At 37.8% G+C, this 19,648-nt stretch overlaps 1 protein-coding gene across 1 annotated transcript; it reads right to left on the reverse strand.

Annotated features, from left to right (window-relative positions):
- Nucleotides 1–149: 149 nt before the first annotated feature.
- On the reverse strand, nt 150–18,092 carry LOC306822360 (sodium- and chloride-dependent GABA transporter 2-like). The gene is made up of 16 exons (XM_079341332.1): nt 17,859–18,092; nt 10,945–11,135; nt 9,423–9,557; nt 8,230–8,370; nt 7,457–7,544; nt 7,238–7,370; nt 6,190–6,324; nt 5,360–5,463; nt 5,011–5,135; nt 4,793–4,905; nt 4,321–4,458; nt 4,134–4,236; nt 3,945–4,045; nt 1,649–1,819; nt 1,249–1,562; nt 150–1,174 (listed from the first exon to the last, which is right to left on the reverse strand). Exons 2-15 carry the CDS (start codon nt 11,129–11,131, stop codon nt 1,452–1,454), a joined length of 1,785 nt encoding a protein of 594 aa, XP_079197458.1. The 5' UTR covers nt 11,132–11,135; nt 17,859–18,092; the 3' UTR covers nt 150–1,174; nt 1,249–1,451.
- Nucleotides 18,093–19,648: the final 1,556 nt, after the last annotated feature.

Below are 19,648 nucleotides of genomic sequence, written 5' to 3' on the forward strand. Positions count from 1 at the left end.
CCCACTAATGGCTTTCAGCTCATAAGTCTTCAAAAATGAACATAAAAAAAACTTTATTTTAAGGGTTAGGGTTATATGTCAAGTACTTACATTCTCCTATCATTCAAATGGACTCAGTTTGACCAAAAATAAGAATGAAAGGACATGAATCATTAATGATTGCCGACTTTATTTAATCCTGTTAACAGATTTGATGGATAATATTTAAAGAATCGTAAGATGGCATTGAAAGTTATTGATTTAATAAAGGAATCAGTTCATTAATAATGCAACTACAAAGTCTGAAACAATAGGAAAATTCCTTCAGTCACCCTTACATAAGTAAATTTGCCATCCAAAAGATATTTACATAATAACGGATTATAGAAAATGTGACAGTCAGTTTAACATGTATGTACACAATTTCTTTTTTTGAAAATAGATTCTCTTTTTTTTTTTTTAAAAGAATCATTTATTGATTCTTAAACCTATAAAATATCATACATCATGTTTGAGCTGTTGGACAAAACATTTGTAATAATTACAAAATTATGAAAACATTATCAAATTGTCTAAATGAGTTTTAGCTATAAAAAACAATCATACGCTTGAGACTATATCAAAGTATGAATTTCATATCATTTTGAAAATATCCTTTAGTGAAACTGGATGTTTCAGTTTCACTAGTTGGCACAAAGTGCCTCATTATTATTCACAGCTTCCATCACCACAATCCAAAAGCTGGCATTAACAGTTTACCTCATCTACAACCAAACACACACCTGTTAATGATCTTTTGCTTCCTTCCTGTTATACAGGTACATGCCCGCTTTTCAAGTTACAGATACTTTATGGTGCTGGGAATGGCTTTGTTGGCTAAAGTGCAGCAGGGTTACAAAAGGACCATATCAGAGAATTCGTCTTTCATGTCAGCTGGCTTCTTTTTTTCCAGAGAACTTGCTCTGACGCAAATATGTCACCGACAGCGACCTAAAACTGACTCAAGTTTTCGATCTGTATGGCTTATTTGGCAATAGTATACAGTGTCCGTTGCTTTCATTCAAACGCAAACAATCAGGTGATATCGGGATAAAAAACAATGGTTCCCCACGATAACGAGTTACCGTAATTTCTTAAAATCTTGAGAAAACGGCCGAAAATAAATCTGGATCACATGAAAACCAACATTTTTATCCTCAGATAGTGAGATAAGTAAAATGAGATCTCGAAGAACCCACCACAGTAAGGATCACAGGTATTTTCAGTAACATAATGTTTGGATAGCCGTCAGGTATTTTAAGCTTTTAAACGTCTTTGTTGTAACGTGACAGTCAAAAGATTTTGCTTTTAAAGACACCAAATATGTTGGGAAGTGCTGCTTTAAAATGAGTTTGAGTGCTAGTCTAAGGGCAAGCTTTCATTTTTCGGCACATGATGATGAATGTGAATCTGCTCCAGTTTGCCTGTGGTCACTACGACATAATGCCATCAGGATATGAGGTCAAGTCGATCAGTTCAAGAGCTTTCTTCTGCGATTTGCTCAATGGAAGGTCTTCTGCTGGAGTACACAAGGTGGAGACCCTCTGAAAAACAAAAATATAACTTTAACTAAAATACAAATAAATGGTTTTCAAAGAAAAGTTACTTATTTATGTTTACTACAGCTTACCTGTCGGAGTGTACCAGGAGTTCTGTACAGATTGTACAGCATCCAGAGAGGAATCATGAGTGTAGAGGAAAGTGTGAACCACCAGCCAAGGGCATAACCCCACCATGGATACTCGATGGTATTGTTAAACTTAAGAGGAGTGTATTTGATCAGGGAGAAAACAAACGTTCCCTGGACACAGATACGGAGAAAGCTGTTAATGTCATGGAAAGACTTACAAAATTGAAACACATTTCCCTCAAAGACAATAAATCCAGTTTAAAATTCATTATAATTTAATGTGTTCTTGTCAAAGAAAACTGGGTAAATTACATTTTAAATGGACGAAAATCAAGCTTCACTCCCTAGCGCTTAATGTCAGCCTTCTCCCAAAGTGGAAATCAAAGCTGATGAATATGTTGCAGTGAGGGCTAAAAAAAGACATTGGTATAGTCTAGTCACGACTTCTTTGTGAGCAATCAATGCTTAGTATTTTACAGCAACTTGAACATCAAGAATTGAGTTTTAGCTACCTAAAAACAAAACAGCATGCATTTTATGGCAGTAAATGTAAAGCAAGACCACTGGTGGTAATGTACATATAAGAACAATGGTGGTGGAAGTCAGGCGGTAGTTGTGAGAGAGACGAATGGTAGGCCTACATGGCGATTAGCTTATTTGGGGAAGATCTGTGATGACATAACCTAATATCTTACGTTTTGATAGGCTACATAAGTGTCCTTAATTATTTTTTTTTTTATTATTTTTTTCGGCCTTTATTGAGAGAGACAGTGGACAGTTTAGGAAAATTGGGGAGAGAGAGGGGAATGACATGCGGGAAAGGGCCTCAGGCTGGAGTCGAACCCCAACCACCTGCATGAGGACTATGGCCTCAATCCATGGTGACGCGTGCGCTGCCACTGCGCTCCAGGCGCCCCATTAAGTGTCCTTATTGATAGAAGATACATTAGCCTGCTTAGATATGAGCTGCAATAGTTGTTCGACTAGAAAGTGACTGTAGAGAAATGTTAAGGGTGGATTCAAAATTTGGATACACAGAATTTGTGCCTGCCATAGTTTTCATTTTCCTGCGAGGTGCATGCATTTCTCAGCATGCATGCATTTCTCTGCATTACAACTGTTCTCCCAATGTAGCAGATTTATATGCCGCCTTCACTCTGGCTACAAGACGACATATATTAACACGGTCACAAATTCAAACGAAACATGAGGAACCGGAAATGCCTGTGTGTGTGTGTGTGTGTGTGTGTGTGTGTGTGTGTGTGTGTGTGTGTGTGCGTGTGTAAATCATCTGCTTTGTTTGTTCCAGAAATATTTTATATTTCGTATTACAAAGTGATGTTTTAATTGTGACTGAGGGACTGCAGATGTAAACTAACTCTGAGCTAACCCTGGTGCAATACCTTAAATGGCAACATTTGTGTTTAATATTGTACATGGTCCCTTTACAAATAAAAGTTAAAAAAAAGAGTTAAATCATATTAGACCTGCTTTAGTTTGACTGTAAGATCCACTATATCACTGCATTCAATGTACATAGGCATGCCATTTACTAACTTCTTGTCATCCACATCTTTTAAAAGCCATGTAATGTAGACATATCAACCTTGTGTCAGTGCAGCTGATTATTTACTGTAGTGGCTGCACCTGTGAGTCACAGGCAGCTCAAGATGGTGAGCCTTTGTTTAATAAGAAGTTATTTTCATAGGGATGGTCATAGACAATCTAAATTTGAATGTTACAGAAATGGTTGATTATGTATGATATTGTATACATAATGACATTGGATGTATGATTTTTAATTGTTAAGTTTATGAAGAAATGTTGCTCCACTTGTTCTCTCTCCATCTTTTCTCCTCATACTGTGTGTCACTCATGAACCCTTTTCAGATTGCTTTTTTGTGTGCAAAAGTGCAGTAAGTTAGCTCAGCAATCATCACATCTTTGTACATTCATATTGATTCTGCGACAGCGTATTATTGCAGTCCCAGTCTGTAAATTCACAATGCTTTTTAGTGTTGCTAAATATTTTGCATCGTTTTTTGTTTTATCTACTTAGTTAATGTTTTCACTGTATAGATGCCAGTGTTCATATTCTGAGGGTTTTTAGCTAGTTTGAGTATCTGTGCATAATGAATTTCGGCAGGTTAATACTCCAGAAACCTCAAAACAGGTGTGTACAGTTTGCTACATAGAGTTGTGTGCACAAAACACAATAAGCATCTGAGTAGGGTTTGGCTTAGCTAATGATCAACTGGCAAATAAATTCCATGTGTGAACATGCACCAAAACTCACCATGCATATTACTGGAGTGACATATTTCAAGCAATGCTTAATCACAGGCAGAGGCTTGTATCCAATCATGTCTTCTACGCTGTCATAAAACCGGTCTGCACCTGTTAAATAGATGGAAACACGTTAGTGAGCCAATTCAACCGTGCATGAATAAGAATGCATGGAAACATCCCTTGTTCATTCACTTACCATAAACCCATCCAATACACACAGACTGCAGTGTGGCAAAGAGTAGAAGAGTCATCCCACTGCAGGCATAGTAGTCAAACAACTGGAAGATATAAAGCCCACCCTGTATACAACACATAACCAGTTAGCTGTTTTTATTGTTGTTAAATGATAGAAAAAAGTCCAGGCGTTTAGAAAAAAATCGTACATCTGTAACCATTGAAAGGCCAATGAAGAAACTAATGACACTGATAGCAAGTAGAAGGAGTTTGCGACGATGGCCCAAATGGAAGAAGGAAGGATTTGTGTCTGAAATTGCTGTTGCCATAGCTTCCAGGCCTACGAACTATAAAAACAGAAACACAGGTTAGTGTTTGGAAAAGCACTTGAATCACCCATCCTATAAATGAGCACTCATTCCTTCAGTGATGTATGAATCTTTTGGAATGCCCTGAAATCTCTTTGCAAGTGTTCAAGATGTCTTTAACTGTACACAGATACAAAAACAGAGACATTAAGGGCTAAAAATATAACTTTCTGAATAAAGGACGAGACGCTATGCAGTCTTCAAATTGAGGGCAGACACCTTACAGCTAAAGACTGTATCCTACTGTTTCTTAGTCCATTCAAAAAATGTGCTTCATGATGATTCTCTGAGTTCTTAAGAAGAGTCTGCCAACCTCACTGTCCAGTCCAAGCAGAATAATCATTATGAAAAAGAATATTGCCCAGATTTGGGGAAAAGGCATCATGGTGACTGCTCGAGGGTATGCAATAAATGCCAAGCCAGGACCTGCAAGAGAAGATAACATAGATAATCACACAAAATCAATGAATTGTAATTTAACGCTTATTAATTCAGGTGCTATTTCTATAATGGGCATTTCTCTATCCCCACCTGACTCTGCCACTTTAGATATGTCAGTGTGCTGCTCATATGCCATGAATCCAAGCACAGAGAAGATGGCGAAGCCAGCTACAAAGCTGGTGCCACTATTCAGAAGGCAAAGGTAAAAACAGTCCCTAAAAACAAAGAGACAACATACATTATATAATTTGTGTTACACATACTGACATTTTCGCTTACATTCTAGCCTTTTTGGTCATTTTCCTCAACTATAGCACTTTTGAAAAACCACTGGTCCACAAAAGTTGCTTCCTGTGCAATATTGTTGAAATCTGATTTCTCTTTTTGTTTGTCTTCAGTGCCCAAACTGAATATAGCAGCATAAATATTCTTAACTTACTTGTAACAGTCATTGTTGTACTTATTGTAACTGCCAAGTGCAGTTAGACACCCAATGCAAATAGCATAGGAATAAAATATTTGCGTGCCAGCATCCATCCATACCTGCAAGAAAAATAATTGACATGTTTTCAATGAAATCTGTGTGTAAGGTGTGTTGCAACTCTTCAGACATTTTAATACGAACATTTGCAAAAGTTTAACTGCTGTTGAGCAAGAGTATGTCTTCAAAGCCACATATGAGTAACTGATCTTTTTAATCTGTACAAAACTTACCAAGAAAAAAAGCTTGTGTTTTTACAGTATGACACAGTTGAAGATGCTCTTTTCCAGTCCTTTATTTCACATATTAGCTTTTCATTGAATGCAATTAGATTAAATCTGTCAAATAATTTTTCAGTCATCCACCTTTATATTGTTCAAAACTTTTTAAAGGACAAATAGACTTCTGTGTTTGACCATGTCCAAACCACGTTGGTAATAATATGGACATGATGGTATAATAAAGAGTGAGTATATTCAGTTCAGTAGCATACAGAATCATCAAAAGGTAAAAACGTCCTCTGAGCTAAATCGTTGAGTACGAGATGCTGGACAAAAAATACAAAGGCAAATTGAAGAATTAATCTGTACACCTAAAGCTGCTACAGTTTAAACAAAAACATTCCAAGGTTTAATGTGGGACTTTTTATCACCACATGATATGTGTGAATTGGACCACATGCAATTCATATTTGATTAAATGTGGTGTGACACATTTAATCAAATATGAATTGCACCAGCTCCTGGTGTGCAGACTCAATCTTCCTTTTGCCTCTAATCCACTCATACCTGTGGATCAGTGAGGCGGGAGGGGTCTGGGTAGAGGTAGAACTTGATCCCATCAATGGCTCCGGGCAATGTGAGTCCTCGGACAAGCAACACTGCCAGCATCAGATATGGAAATGTGGCAGTAAAGTAAACTACCTGTAGAGACACAATGGTAAGGTTTTTCTTTGTTGCAAATTTTTAATAGCATTGTTGCCAGAATCCTATGAAACTCCTTCATTGAAATTCAACACCATTTTTCTTGCCGTTTGTAATTTAACATAAATAGAATGAAAACGTACGAGAGATTCACAGTCCACTTTTTATCAGCTCCAATACGTTTAAGATATGTACTAATATTGATTCCGGTACCCGATATTTTTTTACATCACAACAATGAACCAATGTTATTGGGAGTGTGTGTAAATTACACAAAGCTGGAGTAAACCCGTCATTGCATTGTGCTGGCTTTACATACACACAGGAAACAGTAACAGCTGTCATGTTTTTTTAAATTAAATGGCTCAGTGGAATCAAAGGGACGTGATCGTGTGAGGGATTGAAAAAAAAAGGTACAGTACAGTAAAAACCAATATTGTGAAACTTTGCTGTAAACTGTAGATTGTTTTGCACCGTGCTGGTGTTGAGGCCTTCTCCTGCTGATAATGTTCTTCAGATAAACTATATCCAGGGTTTGGATATACTTAGGGAAGAAGCTTTCCAGTCTCGTTTTCAATCAGAAATGAAATAGAAGTGAGAGAGACATAATTTTGAATTAGAGTGTTGGGCTATTCCCAATTTATAGTCCTGTTTTAAGATTAGTTTATAAAGTTTAAAACCTTTATTTGATGGAAATGCTGAAGGAAGATTGAAAATGTGGAGAGAGAAAGTGGGGGATGAAATGATTCAAGTAGAGACAAGCCAGGAGTCGAAACCTGTGACTAGTGTAAAGACCGCATGGGGCACCTGCTCTGACTCAGTTAAACCAATGGCAATAACACACTATTCATCCACAGTCATTTAATAATTCAAGAGTTGCTGTACTTTTCATATAAACAATGTCTTGTCCTACCTTCCCAGTAGACTTTACTCCTTTCCATACACAGAAGTAACAGATGACCCAGGACAACAGAAGACACAGAGCCAACTCCCATCGTATCTGGCCAAACTCATGGATGCTTCCTGTGATATTCAGAACTCTTCTCCTACACATAGAAATGTGGATGTTAGTTAGAGAACTGAGTTTTACAATTCATTGTCATCTTTAAAAGGAACCACTTGTCATACTTACTCCCAAAATTCTCTGACTGGGGAAGTTGCATTTACAGGTATGGTCCAGTTAACATAACTAGCTGTTTGATCAAACTCAACACAGGTCTCTGTTGCAAAGGGAACAGGATGTTTTAAAAAGGCATTTCAGGAAGTACTCCCGTCATAGTAGGTCCTTTGGTATATTGTGTTGTGATGTGTATTTGTTTTTCCCAAAGGTATAATAGAGGACATTTGCAGCTTAGTCTTTTGTTTTAAATAAGAAATCAAATGTTAAAATTCACCCTTTAACTGGTTTGTGTTATCTGGCTGAAAGATTTTCAAGCTCACCTTCAGTCTCAGATAAGGACATATCAATAGTAGTTTGAAAGCCAATTATGATCCTGTACATAAATTAATCAAATGGGATCAGTGATCTAGAAACATAAAACTTCCAGCACACAACACTTTGTGTTTGGAGACACCTTTGGAATAAACATGTAAATAGACTTGAGGGAGAAAACAATTGATGTAATTTTGATATACATGTGTGTGTCAATTGGCTCTTTTTAGTGACTAGCTAATATTCACATTCTACATGTCTACAATTTAGGTTAAAAAAGTTTCTAGCAGTTGAACTCTGCACTCAATATCTACCAAACCCTTTAAATATAATAATAGATAGTCAATAGATTTCAAGGTTGAAAGGAAAATAATCTGCCAATCATTTGCTGATTTGTAAAGAACAAAACAAAACATTGCATCTTGTTTATTTCTAGTTAAGTTGCTTCAGTCCGATCTGGTGCTGAAACATACCTGTGTTCCAGCTATTTCTGCAACTTCCCCAAGGCAATTCATAGTTGAAAGAGGAGAAGAGATACAAGAAAGCCCATGCCAGTATGATCACATAATAGATACTGGAGTATAATACAACAACTTGACTGCCATAACCAATCCCTGAAATGAGCAAAAAAAAAACAAATTAACAGGTTAAAACAGTTAAGACATGATTCAACAATTGCTACACCAGAACAATGCAGATGTGTAAAAAACTTTTTATTCGAAAAACCAAAAAGTATGTTTGATTCTTGACAATTTCTCCAACTGGAACTGTTTTTTTTTCTATAAAAAAGTACTATAGATCAGTTATACAGTGATTAAATCATCTAACGTGTACATCAGTATAAAATAAATCAGGTTTATTGATTGTTTTAGAGGCATGCCATAGTTTTTATTTTTTATATCAAGATGCACTTCATTTCGGTCATTTTAAGATATCAATGTTGCTTCACAAGATATGAATGCAATATGCAGATGGTTGGTTTGGTGAAATGACTGTCCTGTTGAAGGGTTATTGCAGAGTAGATGCAGAATACAAAAACGTTTTCTGTTTCTGTGTTTTTATGGCGTGAACTAAGAGAAAGATAAACATCAGTTTAAGTACAAGCCAGCTCGAAAACAAAAAAACACTTTTAATTATATCTCTTTAACAGGACTTACTGTTTGTTTCACTGAAATGATCTGTCAAAAGTGGACAAACCAGGGCTTATCTTTTAACTTTAAAAAGTACACCCGAGGTGCCTATAGGCTATCTGTCTGTTTGTCTATTGAAATACAAAAAAAACGTGTTTGAGTTGTCAACAGTTTACCATTTTTGCAAGAGAACACAATCCATCAAGTAATTCTCCTTTTTAATTTAAGTGGTGAAATACTACTGAGTTTATTTAAAAAGCACTTATAAAAACCAACGCCACAAAGTGCTTTACAGAATATACAAATCCCAACAGTAGAATACACAACAATAAAATCTGAATATATCCTAAGAAATATTATGTTAAAATATATATTTTTTTAAATGCACAAACACACTCACACAGTTGCATGGGGCTTTATTTTGTATTTCCCAGTGTGCCGCAGCACTCTTAAATATGGGGAAAGGCTGTTCTACATGGTCTACTGATATTTATACTATCTGTCATAATTCAAGTCCAATCCATCAGCTCTCTTACCTTCAAAAAGGGGACAGATCTTCCTCCAGCAGGTTATACTTCCCTGTTTAGTATACTGGCCCAGTGATACCTCCATAAAAAAGAGGGGGATGCCACAGGTGAAGAGGAAGACAATATAAGGAATGAAGAACACCCCTTTGGGAAAAAGAAAACACTTAGTTATATAAGTACAGGATATGATGCTTATTGTAGCTAGGGTACAATACATACATGATACAGAGGCCCAGTATGATGCACATAGGGATATTTTAATGACTATGTCCTAAACAGAATTTAATACAACAACAGAGGCATAAAGATCCTAGAATTTAAAACACATCAGTTGACGTCCTCAGAGATCCTACAAAAACGCATATTTAATCCCAGAGCTATGGAGTTATTTGTGAACTGAACAATAGGTCAATTGTCTTTCATCACAGCTTGGCAGCTCATCGATTCTGTAACATCTGAACTGATACATCATTTTGCAAGGAGCACATGATGATCTATCACCATATCCATTTTTTGAGCACAGCCTACATAGTTTTTTTTTTTAATGTTCCAGGACATATCCAGCCCTTAGTGTGCGTAATTTTACACAGACTCTTGTTTCATTTAACCACATCATTATCTAAAGATGGTAACAGAGTGAATTGTGAAATGTTTTTTTTTTTAAAGATTTAATATTTTGCCTTTAATGTACCAAAGACGGGACAGTGGATAGAGTCAAAGACCAGGGAGAGACAGAGAGAGAGAGAGAGAGAGTGAGTGAGTGAGTGGGGAATGACACGCGGGAAAAGAGCTAAAGGTTGGATTGGAACCCAAATTGACTGCTCTCTAGGACTTAAGGACTATAGTTTAATTGCATTAATTGTGGTTACCTCAAATAAAGCTAATATCTTTCCTTTTAATGCACATGAGCTGAATTACTCTACTGAGACAAACTTTTACAGTGATGTTTAGAGACGGACTGCATCATTACACAGGACAGGTATGGGGTTTAAACCTGGATAAGTTGCTCTCCCTGGCTCATCTCAGTAAGGGAGCTTTGTTTTGTATGGGAAGTGTAAAAGTTGAGTCACATCTATAAGAAGTTGCTGATGTAAGTGTCCACTTCCCATCCAGTTCAACATCTAGGACTTCATTTGGACAGTATTGTGTTCTATCAGGATGAGAGCGCACAGTGCACTGCACAGGAGAGATAGCAGATGCTGACGGCTCAACTCCACAGTCCGATGACAAAACAAAAGCAAAAGCGCACACCCCAGACCAGCTTTTTGGGCGTTTTTGGGTTTGAAAATCTTTTTTGTGAATTTGACCTTGAGACAAATCTAGAACTGGCGCAACTGAAGAGCAATTCATGGAGTGTTAGCAACTCCAATCCATTATTAATGAATCATTTTAACCTTCAAAAAGGTTAAAATGATTCTCTCTGTCCTGTTGATGTCAATCTTTATCTCAGTTTTAGTTGTTTATATTTTGCACAAGTTCTCCCGATGTTTTCATATTATTTTTGAATTTAGTTGACTTAAAAAAAACTTACCCCCTCCATTTTTGTAGCACAGGTAAGGAAACCTCCACACATTTCCCAGACCTATAATTTGTCCTGCAACAGCTAAGAGGAACTCAATTTTACTGGACCACTGTCCTCTGGTCAGGGTGCTTGGTGCAGGATGGGCCACATCGGCATCCAGTCTGAACTTGACATCGCTACTGTAAAGTTTATCCATTGCACTGTAATAAGAGAGAAGGGCTTTTAATAGAAAATTCTTTGAAGAAAAAGGTTCAACAGGATTTTGATGAATAAATTCATCCAGAAGCAGATACTGTGTTCCAATGTGTAAGCTCACTAGGAATCACAATTATTATGATAAAAAATACAGTTACATACATGGTTTTATTTGTGGATTTATGTGGCAGTAACAAATGGAAAGAGCATGTTCTCAGTAATCTGCATCCAGTCCAGGACTTTCCAGTTTCAAGCAAACAACATAATCCCTAACCAGTGTTTGACATGATTTCAGCCCGGAATATTAATGTTCCAAATCTGCACAGTCTAGCCGTATTAGGTCAACAGTGGGTCAGTACTGCATGGTTTTCCAGCTAATTCTTCTATCAATGTTGCTATTGTCTGGCTGATTTGAATTTGGTGTGGGAGTGAAACTGGTCTGAGAAGCATGTGTGCTTCTTTGAGTCATTACTGCTTTTTCAACACGTTTTTCAGTCATCGTCAGTTGCCTATCACATGGAAGCATGCGGTAGCTTCCATTTACTTCCTGTCTAACACTTGGTTAATATTAGTTAGTGGGATCAGTCAAAGAAGACAGCTTTGTTACAGTAAGGGAAAAAAACAGAACTAAACAAAATTTAGTTTTGGATCGACAAATATATTCCATCTTGGTCTCCTTGTGAATGTCCTGCTTTTTGTTTGGCCCAATTTTTGCCTACAATGTCCATCCTATACAGCTTATTGTAGTATCATACGATCTGTGCTCTGTCTACCAAACACCTCTAAATAATGTGTAGATTGTCCTTTGCACACTTCGTGCACCCAGTACGCACTGAGAAAATAATTTATTCTGCTGTTATACATATTTTCCACATTTTATTTCATTCTGGTTTTTTTTCCACCAAGAGCTTACCAAATAATATTAAGAAAATTATACAATAATGTCATGCTAAAATATATTTTAGAATCAATTTGTTCTTAACCAGCACAAATAATGAAAATTTTTTTTTTGACCATTTATTTAGGTAACATGAGTGTCTCCCGTCCCACAAAATGTGAAATAAATCCATCCAGTAATTTGTTTGCTGTCTGCATGAGTCTTAAAAAACGCTCAGTTTTAAATTTGCTCTCCTTGTGATGTCACAGTGGGATTTTGGAAAAAAACAAACAAACAAAAAAACGTGTGTTTGCAATAATATACACTAGGGTGACCATATTTTGATTTCCAAAAAAGAGGACACTCGGGACGGCCATGAGACACAAATTCAGACAGGCTTCTCAGAGGTCTATGATCATGATTTATTATGCCTCAATGGTGCAAATGTAACTTCAGGAATGAAATCAAATGAAATATGTAACTACCTGTAACAAAATAAGAGCTCTTTTCAAATAATGTGAAAATATGAACTCTTTGTGTTAGAAAATTCAGCTTTTAATATATTCCTTTTCAAGGTAACAAGATAAATAATAAATTAGAAAAAATGCTCACAAAAATACTAACTTAACAAACAAAAAAGATCTACTTTTAATCATTTTTTTGTCTTATTCATCCTGCTTTTCTTCTTCATCCTCCTTGTCTGCCCAACCATATTTTCTGCAGAACTGGTCTTTCCCAGCAGTTTCCAATTGCTCAACAGATAAGCATAAAAGTCTTTGCAAGACATCTCTTTGCTGTTGCTGTGTAGCTGCTGTAGTGTTTTACAGTGTTTTTGTAGTTCATCTGTGAAGCTGCACTTACACTTCGGCATTTTGTGTGCAATCAATGCTGCTCCGCTGTCAGCTCTGTTGCCGCTGTCTGCTGTTCCCTGTGAATGTGCACGTCGCAGAGCCGCCCACAAAGCAGCCTTGAGAATTACGTCACGCAACGAAGTAGCTGCCGTAGTATTTTGCGCCGGTCAATTTAAGTATAAACTTGATGCTTCCATGAAAGACAGTGAACCCCAGACATTTTCATGATTTTATAAAACCCCCCCGGACGCCCCGGACAGGACGTAAAAAGAGGACATGTCCGGGCAAAAGAGGACGTTTGGTCACCCTAATATACACCCCAAATCTTTATAGCCTAGCCAGGCCTCCATGTCTTGCTTGCTGCTGGTGATTTAAAGTGACAGGGTTTGGCCCAAAAGTTGGCAACAACTTTCGTCTTGAAGAAGACTCACTTTTCCAGCATTACCAAAACAAGAACAACTGGTTTTAACAGTCTGTAGGCCTAAACTGTGAATTCTAAACAGTACAAACACCTTCATTGTGAATGCACCTTACATTTCTTGTAAACATTTAACATGAATCATTAACTGTAAACTTAAAAAGAAGGAATTGTTTGTTTGCTACAAGAGGAGGCTTTTTAGTGTTTGCTTGCAGCAAATATACTTAATGTCACAACTAATGAAGCAGGAATTGTGAACACTTAGGATTCTTGGTGTTCATGCGTTTCTTTGAATGTGACCTGTCCTGTTCTATCGGAAAGGTATCCTGAAATTTCTTTAGTTGTGATCTGGCGCTATATATTAAATCAAGTTAACTTGGGGCACAGTGGTCAGGAGGCTGGCGACCTGGGTTCAAATATGTACGGGGAAAACCTGCTCCAGCTGTCACAAATGAATGATCCCTCTACAAACTGAATACACATTTGGAGATCAACACAAGTGTTTATAATTTTAAGACAAAATCATAGTTAGGCACAACTCATTAGTAGCCAGATATTTGTGTAAAGCAAGTATGTACGTATGGTAGCATCGGAAAAAACCCCAAAACGTTTTCACGGAAAACTTTTGAAAACTCCCTCTCCTACTGTCACTTTTATTCCTTGTTTCGTTTGGCAGTGTATTTTTCTGGCTACCTGGGTGGGGTGAAATGAGGAGGAATACACAAACATTCAAAAATACTAATCAGGTTTCTTATGATAGCTTAATGCAAATGGGTGAAGTATCCCTTTAAAGTAGATAGGGCACATATTTATCAATGAACAACATTTTCAAATAGGTTCCTCTGGTCCAGTTGTTAGAGAGCAGTCTGAAGGACAAGGGACATGGTGTAAGCCTGTTGACCTATTTGGTCTATTTTGACCAACAGCTCAAAGGTGGAGGTGAAGACTGGAGCAATGCCATGTTAAAAATGTCTGTTCAGCTTAAAGTAAATGTGGACACATCCTGAGAGTTCATCAGATTTAATTGACTTTCATAGATTAATTCTTTTCCAAAGGTCAGGCTGGCATGTATACTACCTTAACAGGAAGACTGTACTTACAAATAAAGCGGTCATACATTTGTTCAGTTCATCTTGGACCGGGTGGTGCATAGATAGGATTTAATTTTTGAAGTAAAGTAAAATAAAAGACCAGCACCAACATTTTAGTGCCCTTATCAAGTTCAGTGTTCCTACACATTAGACCACTTTCTGTTGTTGTTCACTAGCGAAATTCCACACCTGGGTATGAGATTTAATGTACGGAAAAGACGGCACCGCCATTGTGGCGTTGGTGGATGGAGCGAGACATGATGTCCCAGATGTGCTCAATTGGATTGTTATGGCCCCAGCCACACCCCTTGTCCTTAGTTTGTGACTCACGTTTGTTTTCGAGTGTTTGTGCGTGTGACTGTCTAATTAGGACTAATTTCGATCACCTGGTGCTGCCTGCAGGAAAAGCAGGAGGCAATCAGCCAATCAGAGGCCAGTCCTGCAGCCACACACTTTAAAAGAACCTGGCCAGCCAGTAGTCGGGGTGCAGCTCTGTTTGTTTTAAGCTCGCCACAGTGCCTCTTGTTTGTTTTGTCTGTGTGTTAATGTTTCTTTAAGTAATTTATTGTCTTTTGTTTTTTTGAGGCTTTAGTTTTGGTGTTCGGCTGGGTCAGATATAAGTATTTTTGTTGACACACACTCACATTAGTTTTTGTATTTCTTTAGTAACACTAGGATTAGGGGTGCTGTTTGTTTGTTTGATTTTGGCTAGTTAGTGTAGTTAGGTTTTATTTTCATTTATTTCACTATTTAGATTTGTAATGTAAAACATTTATTTAGAATACTTCTGTTTTATTACGTTTTTGATTTGAACAGCACTCGTTGGCCTTCAGTTTGCCTCACCTTTTGTTATGTTTCACAATTTGCTTCTGTTGTAATAAATAACTTTATTTACCAAAAACATCTGGTTTTATATTGCTTCCCTTTCCCTCCACGAGCCGGGTCGTAACATGGATTCAGGTCTAGGGAATGTCATCACGAACAGCATCAATGCCTTCATCTTGCAGGAACTGCTGATACACTCATGCCACTAGGTCTAGCATTGTCTTGCATTAGGAGGAACCCAGGGCCAACCGCACCAGGATATGGTCTCACAAGGGGTCTAGGGCTCTCATCTCGGTACCTAATGGCAGTCAGGCTACCTCCAACGAGCACATGGAGGGCTGTGCAGTTTGATTCCACACAAGCCAAGTGTGATTGGCTTGGAATTACATTGTGTTGTTGAAGTGTTCCCTTTATTTTTTATTGAGTAGTGTAGTGACGATCAGATGATCGGCCACTCAGCTGGGTGCGGGAACAGATCGTGGGATTTGACGCGCTGAATGAATCAATGTCCAAACACTGTCTGCTGTTGGGTGAGGTTCCCATTTAATTTAAACTATGATCTCATACAACATTATGTTTTCTTACTTGATGGTGAAGTGATGAATGAGGTGATGATCCTGCATGCCCGTGACAGCGGTAAAAACCGTCCGATCTCCCCATCACCCATGCCTCATTACCTGGCTCCTAACACCTGTGCAATATACCACTTCCCCTGCCACACCAAGCTACACTCCCCCCTGTGGTAGACAACTGATATATATATATATATTTAGCACCTACAAGTAGTGTATGTATTTTATTTTACACAGATTCATAAATTAACAAAAAAAACCTACATGTGTCGTCGCTACTTTACTTGAATTTGTTTCTTGACATCATTACACCAAATGTTAATCTTTATTTTTTCATAACATTTGTTATGTTAGCATTTGGGCAAAAACTACCTCAGTCCTCACATACTGTATATCAACGACAACACACTAAATCATTTTTTTCTTTTCACTGAGTTTTACACCATAATGACACATTTTCAATCGATCTGCAGAGTGTGGCCCAAACCCCTCTTGGGTTGATCAGCTTATGGACCAGCTCAGCTATTGTGATCTGCTTTCACTAGCTGCCAGACAAACAATTTCAAAATGGCGGGGGCATCTTTTATGGTCCTTTCCAATTCAACATCAGCTCCGCGTTTATTTACTGGTATCATGAGACAGTTTCCACATTGATGAGAAATATTGTCAAATTTTAGTTTTCAAGATCTTGATCTTGTCGCATCCCTACGAGGCACATTTAAATATGAAGAGAGGACGGGTTAGAGTCGAACAAACAGCAGCAAGCTCAGTCTTTAGGGATTCAGCATCTTAAGGAGTCTCCTACAGAAGCAGACATCACTTTAGTGGACAAGGCTATCCGTCATGTCACACATACAAACGATTTTCCACTCGTCTCGGAAGGTGAAACTATGTACTGCACAGTAACCACAGTTCTTAGAAAAGGGGAAGTTTGTCTTTTTTCCAACTGACACTGCAGATAATCAAAATACGCAACCAATACAGCTCGGAAAGTATTTTCCCGTACACCAGTTAAAAGTATCACATGGTCAATAAATACACTGTTTCGTTTAGCTCGACATCATTTGGGATACTTTCTGAGGAAGGACTTTTTCCATGTGTTTTCTAAAAGTATCCAAGGGCATGAGCCAGAGATACATAGAAAATAGTCAACAAACAACCTGTCATGGCATACTCACTTTTATCTGCCCATTCTGCCTTATCGGACAGTGAGGGATAGCAGGTGCACAAGTCTTAAAAACAAAACTTGGTTACTGTTTTCAATGGTTTAAAAAAAAAAAAAAAACATCTGAAACTATTTAGTCTCGAAGAGACAAGTGGAACAGATATGTTATCAATGCACAGGAATGTCATACACGGAAGGACAGACTGGCTAGAGAAAAATGTTGCTACGTAAAACCTCAATTCTACTTTATCTGGTCATCACTAAACTATCACTTAAGGAGTCTAGTGGAAAGTGACAAGTACAATATGCAGAAGCACTACTGGCTAGTGATGTAAACATGTGAAAACAAGACTTAACAGGCCCAGGTGCTAATTGCTGCCACAAGCTGAGGACGTTTGCTGCACATGTAAATCATTGCAATGATAAACCAACCATGTCAAACCATTTTTGTAGTTAATGGTATTTGTACTTTAAACTTTCTTAACTTCTGCTTTTAAATCACATAAAAAAAACATACATTTAAGACGTGTGCATGCAGTCAGCATGTAATACATTATACATCAGTCCGAGTTTGCCAAGTTAACCTTTTTGAAGAGCCTGTTGTTACGCAATCTGTTCAAATATTTGCATGATTAGCATATTAGGAAAGATATGTCTTCAAACTAAAATGAGCTTCCAGCAGCAGCCTGAGGTGTTACACCAAACAAGGGAAATAGCTGCTCTCTCTGCAGCGCAGCCTGTAACCTTTGGCCTACATAATACAGCTACAAGCGCCAAGCACAAGTGCAGACACAGAAGCCCAGCTGTCACTGAATTGCTGTGATATACAAGATGACCACAGCAGTTTACACTTTAAATTTGTTAAAAGGTCAAACATAAAGACATAAAAAAAAAAGTTCTGATGACCTCAAGGGAAAGGGAAAGAGTACCTGAGGAGGGTTGCTTCCCGTCAGCAGTCTGTGCTTCTGTATTATTCTTCCATTCAGTCCTAGGTGGCACTCATCGGATGCCTTTTGGGGAAAATAGATGTCTAGATTCCAGAGTCCCCTCAGGAAAAGTCTTCTCTCCAGCTCTAACTGCGAGTGAGCCCATGAGTGGAGGTCTAAAAGAGCTGTGTTTGTGTGACAATGAGCGAGAGAGAGAGAGAGAGAGAGAGAGAGAGAGAGAGAGAGAGAGAGAAGCAAGAGGGACAGAGTGAGGGAGGAGGGGGCGGGGACAATGTGTGTTTCTGAATGAGAAACTTGAAGGCGGACCCTGTTTGAGGAGGCCACATGGTCTCACAGTAAAGAGGAAGGGATTTGCGTAACGTTGAGGCCGGCAGCATGGCTTTGTGGGCGGGTATGTAGGTCGGTATGTCCAGCAAAAAACTACACAAGTGATTGGGATTCGCTCTCAGAGTGAGAATACTCTTTCCACCAGCACGTTGTCATTCTTTGCGTTTAAGTGTCTCCATTTAAATGTATTTCCATGATTCTATTTAATGACCTCGACTAAGTAACACTATACCAATTGAAATTTAATATGTTCCTACCTTTGGTTTATTACCACGGAGCAAATGCTTAGTAATCCCTTGCTTCATTTTACACCTAGTTTACTTAGGCATGCAACCTGATGCTAAAATGCTTTGTAAAGTAAGATGTGATAAAACAGCAGGGCTCTACTATGTCAGTGAAATCATTTGCCAGTTATGTACTGGTCTTTGTACTTGAAGGAGTGACTGGGAGTAAATGTACTTTTGGTGTAATGAAAATATAAAGTTTTGGGATTCAAAGCTACATTTTTAAAACTTGATGGCTGGTGGGGGAGAGACGATGGCTCTGAGTCTGAACTGATTAAATAGTCGGGTCATTGATTTTTCAAATTTTGAGAAGTTTACTCCTACTGATCTTATTGTGGGTAATGCATAACCTATTTTTCTTTGTCAGACTCATCAACAAACTCTTTCAATCTACCCTCATTTTGCGGTTGACAGGAGTTAATTTCGGCCCTTCTAGAAAGGCTGACAGGCACAGCTCATTTACATTTAAAGCTACAGACACAGAAACAGCCTGTTCTGAGCAGGGCTGCAATAGAGGAGTTAATAGGCATCATCTAATACAGGATCAGAGGGGATTTACAACAAGAAACTTAACACACAAGACTTATTTAGACTTGTTTACTGGCATGTACACCATCAGCCTCTAGTTGAACACTTGCATATGCATATCTGACAATCACTTTATATTTGCACCTAATTGTTTGGACTCTTAGTGCTAATCTGCTATCACTATATTTGTGTACCTTTAATGGTTGTAAACTTTAATTAGAATCACTTTAATTTGCATTATTTATTTGCACCCTTAATGTCACTGACTGTTGAATGTCTGTTCTGACACCTTTTGCTCTACCTCCACCTCAAACATGACTGTACATGCATAAACAACACACACTTTCAGAAGATCAACACTCTTCAGCTGTTATGCACTCATGCCTGATTACACTTGATCTGAGGTTCCTCAACTGTTTAGAGGTCTTTTCTAAAAAGCACATATATTTTCTTTACCTGCACAGGTTATGTACACTTCTTTATATGAGTCTATTTTTAATTGCACAGGTTTAATTTGTAATTTGTTTATTATATAGTGAGTCTTCTAAATCTTTGTGTTGTTATTAGAACTCTTCTGCTAATTACGAGGAATGGACCAGAATATTTGGATATTCGTAGATGCGTAGGCAATCA

Source organism: Symphodus melops, assembly GCF_947650265.1.
Source record: "Symphodus melops genome assembly, chromosome: 4".
Taxonomy (NCBI): domain Eukaryota; kingdom Metazoa; phylum Chordata; class Actinopteri; order Labriformes; family Labridae; genus Symphodus; species Symphodus melops.